Source organism: Cyanistes caeruleus, chromosome Z (assembly GCF_971803275.1).
Source record: "Cyanistes caeruleus chromosome Z, bCyaCae1.hap1.1, whole genome shotgun sequence".
NCBI lineage: Eukaryota > Metazoa > Chordata > Aves > Passeriformes > Paridae > Cyanistes > Cyanistes caeruleus.
This window is the reverse complement of record NC_141732.1, coordinates 67,781,269-67,800,548: the sequence shown is the minus strand read 5'-3', so window position 1 is coordinate 67,800,548 and position 19,280 is coordinate 67,781,269. Positions and strand designations below refer to the sequence as shown.

Sequence of the window (19,280 nt, the reverse complement as noted above, 5' to 3'; positions counted from 1 at the left end):
AAGACTTCTCAGATATGCCTGTAACCAACTTTCCCCTCTTGTCAGAGGAAAACATAACCTTCCATATCTGTATGAGTGGATTTCAGAGCTGCAAGACTGCTGTATTATCTCTTGGGGTTTGGCACTTACCTTGTAGCCCCCTTCACAGAGATGTTGGATTTTGACCACGCATATAATTATTGAAGAGTTTCATTTCTGAGAAAAACACTGGGTATTTTTTAATGACTCTAAACATTTTTCTTCACATTTATCAACCTGCTTTCTGATGATACTGAAGAGAAAATGATTCTGTGACACATTTATGAATGACCTTATGACAGGTATAGAAGGATGACCCCACTACACACAGACAGTTTCATCCCTTTGCAATCATCTACTTTATCATTCAGTGGGTGGTTAATGGAATTTGTCTTCATGTGTCATCTAGTACAATTTTCAGAGTGCAGCCACACGCTAACATCGATGATTAACATCTCAAATGTGATCAGTTCTACAGCAGTTTTAATCAAAAGGTAAAAAATCCCTTCTCTAAGGACTACATATGCAGTCCATTATTTAACTTGACTGAAAAACAAGTCATTTCGAAAATGAATGTGATAATTATGTTTGAGATTGACCCAACAGAGACATCAGTGAGAAGAGAGAACATGCAGAATCCAGCTGTTAACTGATTTTTGAGCTTCATTATTTCTGTTTATCAAACCCATCTACATTCAGACAAGACCTTGAGTTTTTGCTGTGTGCTGAGGTGTGACATACTGGTGTGAACACAAGCTAAACTTTCACTTCTCCCAAAAGCAGAACAGAACACCACAAAAAAATGGTAACAGACAAATTAACAGACAAAATCTGCCATTTCAAACCTTTATTTATTGTTTTGCAAATACATAGGAAGTACTTTGATGTTTAGTTTGCAGAGTTTACAGCACAGCTATGTTTTCTATGTTTTTTTTTCTTTTTTCAGGGACAAAAAGTCAATAAAATATAAAGTGAAGTCCAATGTAATAATATAGTAGAATCATCATCTTCTTCAGGACAGAGTATCAACTGTCCTTGTCTTGTGAAGTGCTGTCAAGCAGGGAATGATTTCAGTCCCATAAACCTTCATCCCCACAATACTGACTATTGCAACTACTGCTCAGAGTATACCTTACCTGTGAACGACACCTGTGTCCACAGAGAGGGAAATACTTAGGAGTGCTTTAATTTTTATTTTGCTTAACAAATGAATTTTAAAAGTGGATTCAAAGCTTGTTGCAATTAGCTTGTGCGGACTCATGACATTTTCATAACAATACCAATATTTTACCACAATCTTTTGTCCTCAAGGTAAAAAAAGTCACATGTGACATACATATCTTGTCTCCTGTTGCAACAGCATCATTGCTGTGTATGGAGAGAGCCTGTTCTCCTTTTATCCCCAATTTTCAGCACCATGGACTTTTGCTCTCTGGCATTAACACTGGCACAAATAAGACACAGAACTCAAATGCACAGCACGTATGACAGTCTTCAAGTACTCTTCCACACTCTTGATCAAGTGTGATCCCCAAGTTGAAGAAAAACAAATAACCTCTTGCACAGACCTTAGCTTCTTTTTCCTCACAACATCCCTGTGAGGTAGGAAGAAAAACATCCCCTTTTCCAGCAACAGGAGACAAGGCAGAGAACACAGCTGTCATTCCACAAGGCAGTAAGTGGAGAACCAGAAAACTGGAAATCAGGAGTTCTTGGGTCCTAATTCTTTGATTCAGAAACCAAAGTGCTAAACTCCCAAACATTACCAGGTCATTAGTCTTTTTATAGCCATGTATTAATGGCAACAATGGCTGCTGTGCGCGTACCAGCAAAGCAAAGCTCTATGGCAGAAGCAGTATACACCTGCTCCTACCCTCAGACACTTCTCCTGTACTTCACCGATGTGTAAATGTTCACTGTAATTAACTAATCAGTCCTACAACTAATGTAGCATAGGTAATTACAACAGATCAGCATTTTCATTTATAGATTTCTTTAAGACTTGCCCATCTATTTAAATGTTTGTGTTCTTTGGTCTTTTTGTTTTTGTGGGGTTTTTTCCCCTCTGGATAAGTTAACAGTAACTGCCTCCCCCTGTATAATAGTTTTTGTAAATCTCCCCTAAAACCATCATTCATTTTGGGTACTCTATACAAGAGCTTTGAGTGAAGATGACCTAAATGCTTTCAGGGATTACACCCATCCCCTCAGAGTAGCTCTTCACCTATCTCTGGCCCTGAAGACAAAGACAGGCACATTTTGCTGTGTACAGCAACACAAGGGTCAGAATTGCCACTGAAGTTTCTTCACGGATTAGGGAAGAGGCCTCTGGGCCGCTCTATTCAAAAATAAAACTTTACAGTGTTTACAGTGAGCTAAAATAGTCAGGTTTTATTATATACGGATTTTTAATCTCCAAAACCTCTGTATGCAGAACTTGAGTCTGCTTTCACAGCAAAATAAATGGTCAAACTTGTATGGAATGAGTGAGTAACACAGGGACTACATCTAAATAGCCTAAATAGAGAAAACATGTGAAAACTAACATGCTGTGTTAAGATATCCTGGAGCACTACAGTAAATGCAGTTTCAAGTCTTCGATGCAAATTACATATCAATCAAATCACCTGTATATGTTAATCATGAAATTAGCACTGGTCTTTCAGTGTACAACACATTTCTTGCCCACAGCATCAGGTCTTGACTATAGATTCAGGCTACACAATGGCCTACAACCCACTACCAGCCACGAGTTCAAGTCACAGCTTAGTACTATGGGAATACTTTTGTACTGGCATAATGGTGTTTACAAAGGCATTTTGTTTATTTCTTTCTGGGATGAAGGGTAGCCTGTTATGATATTGACAAGAGATTATCAAAGAATTGTTTAGGGTAAGTGCAACTATACAATATAATACCTCCAATCAAAGCAATTTTACTGCTGTAAAACCTATGTGTGGATCAAGTCAAATTTTGTTACTGTTCCATGAAAGAGAAGCATTTAGTGTTTTAGAATGGAGAAATGCTGTACAAAGGCTAGTACAAGAGCTAAATATTGCACAAGTTTTCTGTCTGGTTGCCCAAGAAATATGTCACATTCATTCCACAACACACATTGACTAGGGTGAATCCCTTATTCACTTAGTATTAGAATGCCTTTCTATGTCATGTGCTTAACATGCTTATTACATGTATGATAGGCATTATGTAAATGTTTCCTTGTGCATCTACATTTTACTTGTTTTTCAGTAACTTAATATGCTCCAGTCCTGATGTCACACATTATGTCAGGAATTATTTTAACTGAAGTGTTTTACATGCTCCTATTTATACAAATGACAGAAATGACAGAAACCATTATATTGCAGAGAACACTGTATTTTAGTAAATGTCGATTTCCAGTCAATTCGTGCTCTGTATAATAAGGACATATTGTACTGATTTGGTATGTGAGATCCAAAGCTGTTTGCAAAAGTAACAAACTATAAAAATGATTTTGTAATTAACAGGGAAAAGAAGGCCTTCATCAAAATTACTCTGAGATAATGTCTTTTTGCTTTGATTGTCTCAAGTTATAATGAAATTGCATTCCAAACTGTTTAGATTTTGCTGGTGCCTTGACTGACAAGTGGTGCATATTGCTTTTACCCTTAACCATCTGTATTCCCTTCAGAAGAATCTTCAAAGTGTCCACAACCTTCTCTTCCCCTGTTTCTCTGTGAGAAAGACAGACCTGACCCCAGAAACAATATTCATTTGGGAGCTGGGGAGGAGCATTACATCTGGAGAATAAGAGCAGTTCACACAGGAAATTGTGCAGCTACCAGTTGTCTGCATGAGGACAGACACTTTTTCATCTTCCTTCTTCACACTAGCCCCATTCTAGCTTGTATGACTGAAACATGAAGGGTCATAGTTGGACCTTGGGAGGTGTAGGCCTCTCAATACCAACAGCCACACACTGTGGTAACAGCAGATATATTTAGGTCCCAATTACTTCCACTGGTTTAAACAATTTTGTTACAGACTGATGAAAAGGTTCAGGAAAAGGAACATCCATATTCCAAGTATCTCTCTACAGGATACATATATTTGTTATAGATCACTCCAGAAAACAAAAACCCACACCTTTACAGGAGAATGGACATGATAAGTGCTGCAGTTCCAGAGCAACAGATATCAGGAAACACAGAGGCAATCATAAGTTTTACATGTTTTTTTCTAATTCTATGTAAAAATACCTAGTATTTGGCAGAGACACTACAAGGCATTTTTTTTTCTTTTTTACAATGACCATTAACATTTTACTATAATATGATTCAAAACTTAGAGAATATATTCACCAACCTAATAAAGTTGCTAATGTTATGAATGCAGAATACAATTAGGCTTATAGTCACAGCCTGAGTTTAACTATCTGGAAACTACTTAGAGAGCCCTTAAAAATAAGAAAAGGAAAAAAAAAAAAGTAAAATTGCAAGACAGTCATCAGTTTCTTCCATTTGGAAACAAGCCTTCTTAGGAATTAAGCCCAGTCTGTAATTCGCATTTAAATCTGCCTCATTGGTATTAGTTTCGGTGAAACCTAGCAAAAAGGAGGGAAAAAAACCAACAACAGTTGTCATACAGATAAAGATCTAGCAGCCCAACCCACCATTCACTCCCACCTGTATCAGCTATGTACCACTGAAGACTACACACTATACTTATTTAACCTGCCATATTTGCAGTATGTCAGAGATAAACACTATCACAATTAAATTTTCTGATGCAAGAATAAAAGATATGTGTGGTGCTAGTATCCAGACTCCCAATTTCATTTATTTTGAGATAGGTTATTGGTGTAAGAATGCAAGCATACTCAAGTTGGGCAAAGGAACCTGTACTTGCACCCTGCACAGTCTTCTGTACAGAAACAACTGAGTTTTATAGCATACATATTAGCAGGGGATATGCAAAGGTATACATATACAATAAACACTCTGAAACTACTGTATGTGGATACATTTGATAGGATTATTTGTTTGATGATATCATACAATATCAAATTTATATTTCCTTTTTTTAAATGCCTTTCTTCCATTCACACTCAATTTTATCTGTTTAATGATCATATAGTTAATGAATTCCAATTTTGATTTTTTTGAAAAAACTTTGCATTTTCCCATTTCCATTTATTTTTTTATAAGGATGCATTTATGTATTCTATTGTTTTAATTCATTCACTCACAAAATTAAGTAAGTGATATTATAAGGTGTACAGCAGACAAAAAATGAAACACAGTAAGCCTAAATGGGAAGGTAGATGATGGAAGAAAGTGTAAGTAGGAACAATACAGAGAAGACTTTATAGACCAGCAGTAGTTAACATTTGCTTGAACTCTCACTCCAGGTCTACACGAAACCCCTGAAGAACAGGTCTCCACAGAAGATCCAAGCCTCTTTCATTACATCCTGTTCCCAGCCCAGTGCCCCAGATCAGTAATAACTCATGTGATCTTACTTTTTCAGAATGAAAAACAGTTCTGTGGCTAATCTGACTCCTAGTTGATTAATGTGCCCCACAGAAGCATCACCTACTGCATCCTCCTGCCTCCATAACCCATCTTTTTCAGTTAATAGTACTGAAGAAGCTATTAATGAAAGAGCATTATACAAGCACCTTTTCAAGCATTAATGCCTCTTTCTTTTAGAGGTACGGGGCTGTATTTTCTCTACCACTTAGATTTCTACCTGATCTTTCCTCCAGCCGCTATGTATCATCATTTACAACCTTATGAGAATAGCCACAGAGGAAAACTTAGTTCATGAAGAATGTGTTTACTTTATCAAATGGTAATGAAACATTTTCAGTGGATGGCAACAATTCATTGATTTTTTTTCAAAGTTGTGTGTGAACTAAAATAATAAATACATTATTTATCAGCATTCCTGGATTAGTTCCATAAATGTTTCAACATTTCAAAGTCCATGTTTCTATGTGCCTCACTTTATTTGGGCTTATTTCTGCCACAGCCAGGGATGGTTCCATTGAAATAAAGCTAAACACTGGAGGATGAAGATAGAAGCACTAAAATTTGTATTCTGCAAACAACGACAAAGGCAATTATTGGAGAAATTTCTATTTTTTCTGATGTTGTAGATTTCATTACCATCAAAACCTCAAGCATTTTACATTTGATGAGCATATTACATTAAATGTGGTGTCTGCACATCTGATGCTAACAGCTGTCATTTGTGTGTACCACTATCCACTTCAGACAGGTCTGATGCCCATGAGTCTGATGTGCCATAATGTCTGCTCAAGATAATGGAGGTAGTGAGAGCCCAACGCCACACAGAACTGGACCCAAACGCAACTTTTGCTCTAACTAAAATGAGATTAAATAAGCAGAAAAATGCCAATGTAACAAAATGGCTTGTGCTTGGAAAACAAGGAGTAATCAAGTCTGAAATACAGAAAGCATTTCAGGACTCCCTGAGTCCCCTGCTTTAAATCCCACTAGAGACAGTCAGTCGAGTATCACCCTGTGCTAAGAGCACAGCATTAAGGGCTGAAAGGGCTTAACACAAACTATATTCACAGTGCAGAGCTTCAGAGTTGCTACTTTCTTATGGTACCTCCTAAGCAACATATTCTTGAAATAATTTTACTTACAGGAAGAACACCTTGGAAGTTTCGAATACTTTGCTAATGCTAGACAGGTAATGTCTAAATTTACCTAATGCTCTGGGAGGAGCTTGCCTTTGCAGTCCAGTACATGGCCTCTCAACTGGTAAGAAGGCACCTGGGCTCTGGGGATTGCTGCAGTTCAAGCCTGTTGAATCTCTGATTCCCAACCCAAAGTACCCTTTTCAGCTACACAAACAGCCCTGTGCTTATTTCATTGAATATCTATGAAGTGAGCATTCTTTAAGGTTCTGATTCTGAATAAGGCTGAATCCTGGTAAGTTCCATTGACCTTAACAAGTAAGCAACAGCAAGTTACTGTTCAAAAATTTAAAATGAGCCCCTAAAAAAAAAAAAAAGCATATTTGTTAAATTAATAAAACTTGCTTATCTCTTATTAACACCTACTTTTTCATTTCAGAGAAATGCAAACCCCAACTCAAACATCATATATATATATATATATATATATATATTATATAAAAATCTCTTCTTACAGGTTTTTGCAGCAGGGGTTATTGATCAGGAAAAAAATCCCACAAACCTCCATTTAAAAATCAACTCAATCTTGCAACAGCCTCAAAAGAAAATGTTCCTCAAAGGAAAATATATTTCCAGAAAATAAAATCTATATTCTGTATCATTTTGAACTCAGTGGTTGAACCTGGACAGACAATTCCTTATTAAACATACATTAGTCTTGGCAGATGTTTTTTCTATACTCCATGTTATCTTTGAAGAACATTTTGAAAAAACAAGCTTTAAGATTAAGGGGAAAAAAAGATTGTGGTGGGGATTTGTGACTTATCCTGATTATTTTTATAATTAAATACATCTGCAAAAGTATGTTCTGTCACGGTCTCATCAATGGTAAAAGGCAGTACAAGTCCAAACAGATTGCCTGCCAAGGTGATCTATATGCTAGGCTACAGCAAATCTTATTTAAGCATGCAAGATAAGCCAACATTTTGTCTTCACAGCACAGTAAAATCGAGGGCGGATTGTTTATTTTTTAAATTATGCCAGTCTATAATGAAGATTGTTGACTCTAAATCATGTTTCTTTTGACATTTTGTTTTGCAAATGTTCTTTGGGAGATGTTTTTCCAAGTAAGTAAGCAGGCTGTGAAATGGAATTGTATAGTCAAACGTGTCTCAAATATGGCCATATAGAGCATGAAGTTCTCCTCTCCAAACAGGAGTAGTCTACAAGGGGTGAGGCAGTTATATACAAAGATACAGCCATCTCTGAGAATCTCATTTTTAGTGAACTTAGAGAGATATCTGTTTTATTTCAGATCATACACTGCCTCTACTGGGAAAAAAGCCACTAGAAAAAGGGGTCAGCTCTTCATTTTCCCCTGATTAGTTCTGAGTTAAACTGGAAAAAGATATGATCCTGCTTTTACAGTGGCAATACAATATCACTAAAGCTCCTGTCACCAATATAAATAAACCCAAGATGTCTCATTCAGTGAACATAAATAATCACAAGCACAACTGTTACTCTTGCAAGAAAGCCTGAGGCAGAGTTTTGAAATGTGAAAAGAAAGGACCAAGAATGCTGCAGTCTAAATAACCGCCTATCACTATGCTCAAATCCCTATTTTTTGAAATTCAAAACTAAGCAAAGAACCTGTAGTTGTTTGCTATATATGAAATTCAGGCCACCAAGGGTCCAATATTACATAACAGCAACCCAGCTTTGTTGTCAAAGATTTCAACAGAAGATCTGGTAATGATTTCAGTGACAGCAGGACTGGGACACCAGGGCCTGGAAGCACTCTTTACAGGATGAGTGGGGGGAAAAAGAAAGAAATGAATAGTGAGCTTCCATGCCAGAGGTTTAATAAACAAATAAATGAGGTTCATGTCATGCTTTCAATCTGCAGTGCTGTAGGGACTGTGGGCACTCTTGTAAGGAGCCATCAGTACATCATCCTGACACCTGCATGTGCTCTGGCACAGGTACACGCTTTGCAAACAAGCATTGCTGTGCAAGCATTTATGCAAGCCACTGCTTTCAAGGTAAGTAGGTGTAAATGCATAAACCAAAAAGCATCTACATTTTTCATGCCCACAGCTCGTGATTTCATGCATGACTGCAGCAGCTGAACAAAGCAGATTGTGCTGGAGTTTGCTTTCTGAAGAACTAGGAAATGGTGCTTGTGAAGGGTTCCCTCCTGATCCTAGAGCAACATATCCCAGGGAGCCAGACAGTGCATTGTTCCAATACCTCTCATCAACTCCTAACTGCAGGCTACACTAAAGATTTGAAGTTTATATCACTCCTTTGTAACATTTCCAGGAAAGCACCAAGGAACAGTGGGTGGTGTTAATCTTTTCTTTGGACCTAATTGTCTTGCCCTATCATACCTGCTGCAAAGCCTAATCTCATAGCCTATCATTTTAACCTTATCATTTCTCTGAATTTTTTGTTTGCTTCTGCTTTCACTGCCTTGAGCATAGGCAGCTGGCCTTTACTTCGGAAAACACTTATTAACTGAATAGGTATCTCTTGTTCATCTCACCCAAAAAACCCCCAGATCCTTTCAAACAGGCAGGTTTGGAACGAGTAAGGAGTGTTTTCAGTGTCTTCTGAAAACAGCAGTCCTTTCCTGTAGTTTATATCTATTTAAATGGTTACTAAATATTGCACTTTCAAATTCATCAGGATGTTACTCCCCAAATTAAATCCAAAAGAACAAAACAAAGTGACTGCAATAGATATAAACCTAAAAGGTAAATTTTTATGTTTTACTTCTGGATGCTAGCTGCTTGACAGGCAGATCAGCCTAAGAAAAAGTAGTCCTGACATTATCAAAGTTCTAAAAAATTGGTAATTTTTTACTAGATCAAAGTCAGAAGCTGAATGAATCATTTCATTTCCACGCAGAACTGCTGTATGTGGAAGGTTGCTTCCACTTTAAATTGAAAAATAATAATGACATTCCTAAAATACTACATGGAAAGTTAATAACCCAACATAGTTAGGTTCAACAAAGTGATTCTGTAGCAGCTTCCAGCACTCTGTATTTGCAGGCCACTAGTCTTTAATCCAACATCTTTTTCTTAGATAATTAAAGGTACTTTCAGCAGTGAACAGACCTTTATTTAAAATACCTAAGGAGAAACATACACAATCATATATAGTTATCAGAAATGGTCTCTTATGGACACAGGAAATATATGAAATTTCACAGGTTTATTGCTTAGAAAGTTTTCTTACTACCAAAAATATGCTCAAAGCCTTAATAAAAAACCCTTGCACATACTAAATGCTCTGCAGTATGTCAATTAGGTGCCATAGCCATGCAATGAAACTCTGCAAAAAGGAGTATTTTACTTCATTACTAAATATACCAGAACTATTTTTGCAGCACAATTTGTACACTGTCATACTTGCTGCCCTTGCCAAAGGAGGCTTGAACTGCTTCAATCTTTTCTGAAGATTTTGAAATGTTGATGTAGGGACAGGCCAAGAAGAAACTGTATTATCAACTGTGCATGCAATCAGTTACACTCTAGAGTGCTACAGCTTTCCATTAGTAAGGCAGTTTTGTGTTTGCACTGCATGAGACTTAAGAATGAACGTGAATGTCAAAAGGCAGGGGCTTTCTGGATTAATGCAGAGCATAAGTTTCATTTGTACAAGGCAGTCTTACAGCAGTAGTTCATGGGTACTACCAACACAGAGGGGACAACTGAAGTCACTCCTGTCAAGAAGACTCATAACTCCACCTAAAGATAGCATGGAAACTTATCTACAAATAGTTAGGTAAACTAACTTATATGGTGAGAAAATAAATATTTATCCATCTCTCAGAAATTAATCAGCTCCCATCTTCAAAGCATAGAAGTTTCCCTCCTGCTTGTCTTTTTACTCTTGGTTATTTCGCCATCTCTCCTGTTTTTCCAAGCTTCTGATGTTTCTGACATAATCACATTATATTAGCCCCACATTATCTTTCATTGTAAAACCCAAAGATAATCTATTCAGTCCTCACCTATAAATATGAAACTTCAACTACAAACCTTCATGTGATAAGTATTTGTGGAGAATGTTTGTTCTGACTCAAAACTGTACTGGTTTGTAAAATTACTTACTGTAAAGTCACAGCCAGTGCTTTTCTTGATGTCATCTACTGTCAGTCCTTCCCAGATTTCTATGAGGGTCAATCCCTTCTTCTTGTCCACATCAAACACTGCCTATTAAGTTCAAAAAGCACAAAATTATTTTTTATTATTTAAAGAGAAGATGAGGCTGTAAATGCTGTAACATTGTACAAAATGGTGTGCTGAAGTAGATAGTACTCCTTTGGTAACATGCCACTTTTCACTTTCATGACTGACCAATAAAGACTTCTGCTACATTTATTTGTACCAAGAAAGAGAATCTAGAATGTGTTTGAGTATCTAGAATTTAGTATGTGTTAGTTCTATGGGGACAAAGTACAACTGTTGATCACTGCAGCAAATGAGGACCATGCCTGCTGTGCCAATCTGGTGAGAATGGGAGGTTCAAAGGAAAGCACTGAGATGTTCTTTTCTGCAAGACAATGTGTCTTGCAAGACATTGAAGAACCAAGAAACCACAAAATAAACAGGGGAGGAGAATGTCTCCCTCATTTTTTAATTTCATTTCATGGCCAGCAGAGAGATCATCCTTGGCTGACTATAAGTTTCTCCAACAGCTATTGCATACCCCATGCAAATGCTAGAATTTTTAGAAGCTAGCAGTGAAAGACAAGATTCCTTGCAGTATTTTTAAAAGAAAGAGAGTATAGGCTGAAGGAGCAAAGGTTATTCTGTCTGATGTCTTCATAAGATATGCACTCCACCTCTGAGACTTACATCGAACAAAAATACCTGTAAAACAATATGCACTTAAATAGTGTCTACCAGAGGGAGATACACAGGTTGCAAGCTAGTTGCTAGGGAAACCATAAGGTCTAAAGTAATTTTCCCTAAAAATAAAAGTTTAGTAGCAAAAGACTGGCAAAAGCTTGAACTTGAAATGAAAGTAAAGTCCTGAGCTTATCACAGAAGTGTCCTGAAGTCTAGGCACATGAAACTGCTTTTTATGAGGCTGGAAAAGGAAAACTTCTTTAAGTCTTAAAAGAGAAGCTGGGCATAAATAACATTCCAGGATGCCAGTGTGGAAATAGAATTTGCAACACCATGTTGTTGCACATTTGTATAATTTCCTAGTAAAGGCACAAGATTTGGTAATTGATGAATATTAGAGACATTTCTACTTGTTTGTTTTCTATTAGTCCTTGTTCCCTCTCATGTTCTTTGTACCTTACATTTGTATGTGTTCAATTGGTAGAAGACTAATTAAAACAATTCCATACTTAAAAACAAATATCATATTTTAACATATTATTTCCACATTTTGACATATTTTCCCTTACTTTGTGAAGAAAAATAATTTAGAATTAGCAATATCACACCATGAGAAAGCAAATTCTTCATCAGCACGTTGATGCATTCTACTTGGCATGATAGATGGCTCACAGAGGGACTACTCTATGTCCTGGAAAATGTAAACACCAAAAATAAAAGGAGTATGATTACAGCAAAAAACCTTAAGTCACTTCTTCTTTGCTGAAAAAATTCACTGATGTACTTTGAGCAGCAGCAGTATAACTGCTCATGTGTACTTCCACTGGAGAATAAATTGCTTCACAAATGGAATCAAGTAAGGACAAAAGAACTAAAGCTCTGCTACAGCCATAGGTTTCTCTGAAACAGTGTGTAATATACACGAAAGAAGATGCCAATTGGGTGCTCACATATGTGTGCTCTGCTGAAAAGAAAAAAAAAAACAACAAACAAACAAAACAGAAGGACAAAAACAACAAAAAAAAAACCCTACCAAAACCTAACAATGCCCCTTCGCCTCCCTAGCTGTGATTACAGCCATATTTAAAAATCTGCAAGTCAAAGCAAATTTTCAGAAATACTTTGGGTGAAAAGCATTCCTGAAAATAAAGGAAAATCAGACTTTTCATGCCTGTTATATATGACATCTTTGTTCTGAAGGCATCTAAGGGTACAGTTCAGTATGCTAGATGTCAAAACTTTTAAAGGGAAAGTATGAGCTCCAAGACCTCAGGACCTGAGCTCCAAGGCCATATTTTCCTTTTGGTGGCAACAGATACTGAACACATTCTTCACTTTTGCTAAGCTTTGCTACTGTTATTAAGGAGAGAGGAAGAAATTATTAACAAGGAACCAAGAAAAGTACTTTACCTTTTCTGTAATGATGCGGTCAACACATTGTTTTCCAGTAAGTGGTAAACTGCATTTTTCCAAGATTTTATGGACATTGCCCTGTGTTTTACAATATAAAAATATTAGTTTGTAAAAAAATTCAAATATGTTTATGAAAATCACAGCTGTAATCTTTCAGTGTTATTTAAACATTCAATGTGCTCAGGACACTCTTCAAACTCACTTCTATGGCTGACTGGTAAGACTCTTACTGTGCCACTGAGTGGACTCCTGAGTTTAGAAGTCCTGCACAATGCTGCTTAATAATCTGCCCTTCCTGCTACAGTGTGAGGACAAGAGAAACATGGAACCTCACTGATGACACATGAAGGACTACAATTAGGGAACAACATTATGGGCAACATATTTTCCTATCTCATCCTTTATCACAAACAGTATGTGCACATCAGCCACAGACAGAGGAACTTCAAATCCCCAGAGTTCAGGTGCACAGTCACTCTCTCAAAACAGTAAATCCAGTTTATTTATCCATATTGTCTCTGGGAAAGTCCTTGTCTTTTTTTCCTTTCTTTTTCTTCATTTCGTAAAAATAATAGCTCAAAAATGGCTCTAGATTATACTAAGTTAATGTAGGCTGGAAGAATTCTGAATAGGTATAAGACAGATGGATTATTACTTTTTTTTGGTCAGTATCTGTAAGTGTTTTACAGATATAGCATTAAGTGCACACTCCTACTGTTACCCCATGCTTTCATTATTCTGTCTAATTATCAATTTTCAGTTATGCATTTCAAAACTCTCAGAGTATAACATGTCTCATTTCACTATGTAGAATATCAGGGGCCATCTTATAGCCAGTTTGACTCCTAATATTGTGATATCAGTTGAGTGATAACACAATGAGCAATCCATGTGATATTGAATTTATCTTTTTCTGTGAGGAACTATTTCTTCATTCTAGTTACTTTCAATTGATCTACTTAAATCCTGTTCATCTTGAGAACGTCCTTGTGCAATTTGCCTGGGCCAAGATTAATCTGTGCTATTTGTAATATCTTCAGTAACACATTGGATACACTTTTCAGTCCTGTGAAATGAAGTGTCTCTTCATGGTACCTAACTGAGGTTGAAATGTATGGATTTAACAGAGGTGACAGCTTGAATGGCTCCTGTGACCCTGAGAACTGATACATTTGAGCTTCTTTACACTTGAGCTGAAGATTATTGTATTACCAGCTTGCCTTAAAGATGAAATGCATTTCCTGATCTTTTCAAAGGTTGGATTCAATGATCTTAGAGGCCTTTTTCAACCTAAATGATTCTGTAACTTTTGAAAGATATACATCGGGGCACTGTAAGAAGAGGGATTTAAATGGAGCTGCATGATTTTTACCATCTGAATTTATTCAGATTTATTCAGGATTTGTTCAGAAAAAGTAAAATACTATTGTGTGGATACATAAAACCTTAGGTGTTCCAGTCTGCTTTAAGTAAAAACTCCTGTTGTTGAAGAACAAAAATGTCCTTAGTCTTCCACAACACTTTAAAATCAGAACTTTTCACAGTATGAGAAAGGAGTTTTCAATTCAGAGCTCCATGTTTCAGTCATATCCAAATCAAGTGCTTAAAACCAGTCTCCATCCTGTTTTTCTGAACAGTGTAGACAACTCATTTCACAACAATAACCAGACAATTGTTCCCAAATGGAACAATTACCAGCCCTTTACTGTGTTTTGCAAAACATGTCAGTGGTGGTATGGGGGTAAGAACTTGACTTCTAATTCTCTCAGGCAGTACTTAGCAAATTAGACACAAATGCACAGGGACTGTTCAGATGTTAAATAACAAGCTTATATTCTATTATTCTTTTCTTCATGCCTATGAAAGAAGAAGTAATTTAGCAAAAAAAAACATTAAGAAAAACTAATGAATTTGATGTAAGGTCCATTTGCCAAGTGTCTTTCAGTGGCCTAAACATTTAGAGTAAAAATTGAAATATTCTTCTGCAGATATGCCCTCTTGGTTCCTGATATGCTATAATGCACAGATTTTCTGAGGCAGAGACTGCTACCAGGCAGAGGTATTTAATTTGTCATTGATGAACTCATCCTCATAAAATAGTTTAGTTCCTTCTATATAGACTTAATTCCTTGAGATTTTTGCATCATTCTGCTATCAACCACAACTTCATTAGCTGGCTGTGGAAAGTATTCTTGTTTCAACTTCTCAGTCAGTTATCCCTACTTCATTCATGAGGCAGTGGCAATTCTGCATCCACCTTCTCCATTCCCTCATCATTTTGTGTACTTGTCTGTTACCCTCCCTCAAAAGCAGTTCTTAAACTGAAAATTCTTCTATAAACTTCTATAAAATTCTTCTTTCACGTTTTCTCATGTATCTTCTGTACATCTTGGTTTTCATTACATGTAAAGACTTAAGTAATTTAAAATGTAATTAACTTGGGACTGAGCACATTTGTTTATATTTGTAACATACTTCATATCAGAATTTTAATATAGCAGAATTCCTTGAGTATTTATTTGAGTGGTAAAACAGCTACTAGTTCCACCATCATAATTTAGTGTAAATTATATTCTGCCTATGCTGCAAGGACTCAGCCTATTTCTATGTTAAAAAACTGCAGTATATGTACTGAAAGAAGGGCTATTAAACTCTTAAAAGAAAATTTACTTTAATGTTTCACCAGCCATTCCTATTGTTAAAAGAAAACAAGCAACCAAACTTGAAAAGGATTAGAAGATCCTTCAGAAGATCATAAATCATACAAAACTAGCACAAGAACTACCACTTGCAGCACCTCTTGAACATGTCTGTTGAAGGCATTGCCCATACCCTATGTCTTCCACTGTACTTCCATTCATCAAATCCTGACTGCTGTTGATTTACAGGAAATTTTCATGTCTGATGGTAGATTTCCTGTTTATTTGGAGAATAAGATTACAGAAACTTCCCTTTACTAAAGAGACAGCAAACACAAGAGACTGTCTCAGTATGTGCAGCCTTGCTCTTTCACTCAATAGCACACTGGACTTCGAGCAGGATGAAGGATTGCTCCTCTGATCAGACATTCAGATGCAGTAAGTTTTCAATAAAATACGCGGTGTAAAGAATTGAAAAGCCATGAATAGAAAATCAGCTCTGGAAGATATAGTCATGCCCAGCAAAAGGCTTCTCACTTTCAGAAGTGGCCTCATGGGTGCTATATTTACTTGGCTATTTAAAAACAAAATAAAGGAAGAGCACCTGAAAACTCTAACAGCATTTTTGATCTCTAAGCACTAGATTTCTACATGACATCATCTTCACATCTGACCAAGCAAGAAGCATTGCTATGAAGACCCCAGAAAAAAGCCTAGGTAAGAGGAAAAGGTGTCATTTTAAAAGAAGAATAAAATAAAAATATTGCATATTGTTAATTTGGCAGTGCCTTCATACAAAACCAGAAGAAATAATTAATGAAAACCTGTAACTGGCTCTCCAGAAGTGCATGCCGGCACACCATGCACGGAAGTACCCAAAGTAGGTATACATCTGCCAAAATAAATAATTCTCTGCCTGACCAGTTCAAAACAGTGAACCTATCTCTGTCTTCATTCTTTTCCTGTTTCAGTACTCCTACAGACAGAACAAAAACTACCCAGCAAACAATTTCCAAACACTGTTTTGGAAAAATATTTTAGCAATAGTAGCTTTATAAGAAAAACTGGTTTGAATAATTATATTGTGTGTGGACTCTAAGCCTCAACCTAATTCCACAATAAGTAGACATTTAGTCTACTTATTAATAAATATTTATTCAGATCACATTAATACCTGAAGTATATGTCTGAGCAAATGGATAACTCCCTATGTTACTACAGTTTTTGGGGGACTGTGTGATAGTGATGCAAGTCATGAAGATTCCTACAGAATTCATTTTATACTTTCATTTATTTATTTATGCATATGAATATGAAAACTGTCATGTTAAACTCAGCCTTGCTACTCAAAATGTGCCCCTTGAGATCACAGATTAGTATAAATTGTGAAACTACTATCTTTTTCAATATATGTTTGTTTTTATTTTCAAGTGAAAATTAATTCTTCAAATTAAAATCAAAATTGAATTAATTAAATCATTAAAAAAATGCACAACTGTTAATAGATTTACTCTCATATTTACATATTTACTATAGTTTACCATGCAAATTCTGACAAGAGATATTACTTCAAAGAATACAAAATTAATTATTGTTGCAGACATAATAAATTTGGAATAATAGAAACACAAAAGTTAAACAAAAAGTAAATTTTTAAACATTCAGGATAGAGATTTTTGTCCTTCAGTACATTTTTTTCTCCTGTGTTAGAAGTTTCAAATGAAAAGCTTCCTGTGATATTTTGGGTGAATTTCTATCTAGAGCATATACCTATATCACTGCCCCCACAAAGTCGTCTCTAGATTAACCACTCACACATTGTGATGTAAGGAAGCCTGCATCTCATCATGCCAAAAAACATATTCTATTAAGCTGTCAGTACCAATTTGACTGGCAACTTCAAAGCTAAATATCTTTTCATCATAACAAGTATTTAACCATGAGAAACCACATTTTTTAAATTATTCTGAGGCAAAGAGTAGAGTAGCATCTACTATGGCTTTGGCAATGGCCACCCCCATCAAATTTGCATGGAGTAGCTACAAAAATGTGTGCAGCTTTTAAACATGAAGTGAATGTTTCATTTTTTTACCCATGGTGAATGATCCACTTACAAGAGGAAAGGAACCATATTAACCTAGCCTCCAGTTGCATCACCATAATAACTAACAGCAAAGCTGTCCAATCCTCACAAAGTAGCAGAATAAATATTCCTTTTTTCCCTGTTATCTTCTGTCTTCTGTGCAGCGCAAAATATGATTTAGAAAGAGTGGAAGAGCCTTACCTTTGCTGAGTGTTCCATGGTGACAACCACTTTGGTCTGTGCACTGGATACCAGGTCCATGGCACCCCCCATTCCTTTCACCATCTTACCCTACAATGAAATTTTTAATGGAAATGTAATATTTATTATTATTATTATTACTATTACTATTACTATAAATAATTTAAAATATAATACTGTGGCTGCAAGCGACAGCACTAGATAACCAACTTTTCCTGTTTTGAAAACTCACTTATTTCATGACCACAGTATTCAAACACCAACAGAATGAAAAGAGCTGTCTCATTCTTGGCTCTATGTGATGCTGTCATGGAGTTACTTTACCTTTAAGGGAGTTGGAGTTGCTGGGAACTGCCTGGAGTATTTTCTCCTGACCAATTATCGGTCATTGCTGGGAATTGACAGCAGTTTAGGCCATTGAAAAGTGGGATCAACTTGTGAACCCTACCTTAAAGTGTAAAAGCAGAGCTCTCTGGGTTCTCTTTGTTTTCTGGCTGTGGAGGGTGGCAGAGCTCCAGGCCTCCCGTCCCTGCCCAGGCCATGCGGCCGGGCGGGGATGGGGCCGGGCCTGCCCCGTCTCCAGGCCTGGAGATGGGGGGGCCTGGGGAAGGTTTTCCCCGGGCCCGGGCCGGGCCGATCTCTGGCTCGGCTGCAGGTTTTGCCGTAACTAATTCACTAGAAACTGCCAAGTGAAGAAGGAGAGAGGCTCTGGACCTGCAGCAAGCAGAGACAGCCACACTCTCCAGAGCAGCTATGAAGAACCTTCCATCACAGACGGCTCCAGCTCCTGTTCCGCAGAGATCACAGAACCATCTACAGAAGCCTGGGCAAGATTTTAACTCTTTCATTACCCAGATGAGACTTGCGGATTAATCTTTTTATCCAGAGAGAGAAAAAGAGAGTGATCAACATGAAAAGAGACTTTATAAACTACCAGTAACAGGAAAGAAAAGAAGCTTCAGAAGAGGTAAAGAATTAAGAAGATGCTTTAATTAAGCTGAAATATCTTTCTGTTAAAACTATGGAGATGGACAATAAAGTCCTGAAAAGAACTCCTTTAATTCATGATACAGTACCTAGGGAGGAATAAAGTGTTCAAAGTGTAAATTTGAGTAAAAAGTAGAGTAATTATGGTATAGTGAAGTGCTGGGAGACTTGAAGCCTTGAGAGGCAATGAGAAAACTGTTTTCTAGTGAAGCTCACAGAAACAGATGAAGAAGACTTTTTGCCTTTGAATAACTTAGCCTTAAAAATGCCATCCCTAGACTCATGGCCCATACACACTTCAGAGTGATGTGAAAATGGGAGGGGCAGGCTCTAATAATAGCAGCTCTGGGCAGCTAACATTAGGGCAATGGAAAACTATAACAAAAATAGTTTTCTTGTGAGAAACTCCATAAATTAACAGG

At 36.8% G+C, this 19,280-nt stretch overlaps 1 protein-coding gene across 2 annotated transcripts in view; it reads right to left on the bottom strand.

Annotated features, from left to right (window-relative positions):
• Nucleotides 1-850: 850 nt before the first annotated feature.
• Nucleotides 851-19,280, bottom strand: part of OXCT1 (3-oxoacid CoA-transferase 1) — an 86,432-nt gene continuing 68,002 nt past the window's right edge. The window contains exons 14-18 of one of the 2 annotated variants that reach the window (XM_086869846.1): nucleotides 17,872-17,961; nucleotides 12,946-13,026; nucleotides 10,795-10,896; nucleotides 1,971-4,603; nucleotides 851-1,906 (exon numbers count right to left, since the gene is read on the bottom strand). In XM_086869846.1, coding sequence (XP_086725972.1) covers nucleotides 4,568-4,603; nucleotides 10,795-10,896; nucleotides 12,946-13,026; nucleotides 17,872-17,961 — 309 coding nt within the window. In that variant the 3' untranslated portion in view covers nucleotides 851-1,906; nucleotides 1,971-4,567. Of the gene's footprint in view, nucleotides 4,604-10,794; nucleotides 10,897-12,945; nucleotides 13,027-17,871; nucleotides 17,962-19,280 lie in introns of both variants that reach the window. The other variant, XM_086869845.1, reaches the window with a different exon arrangement.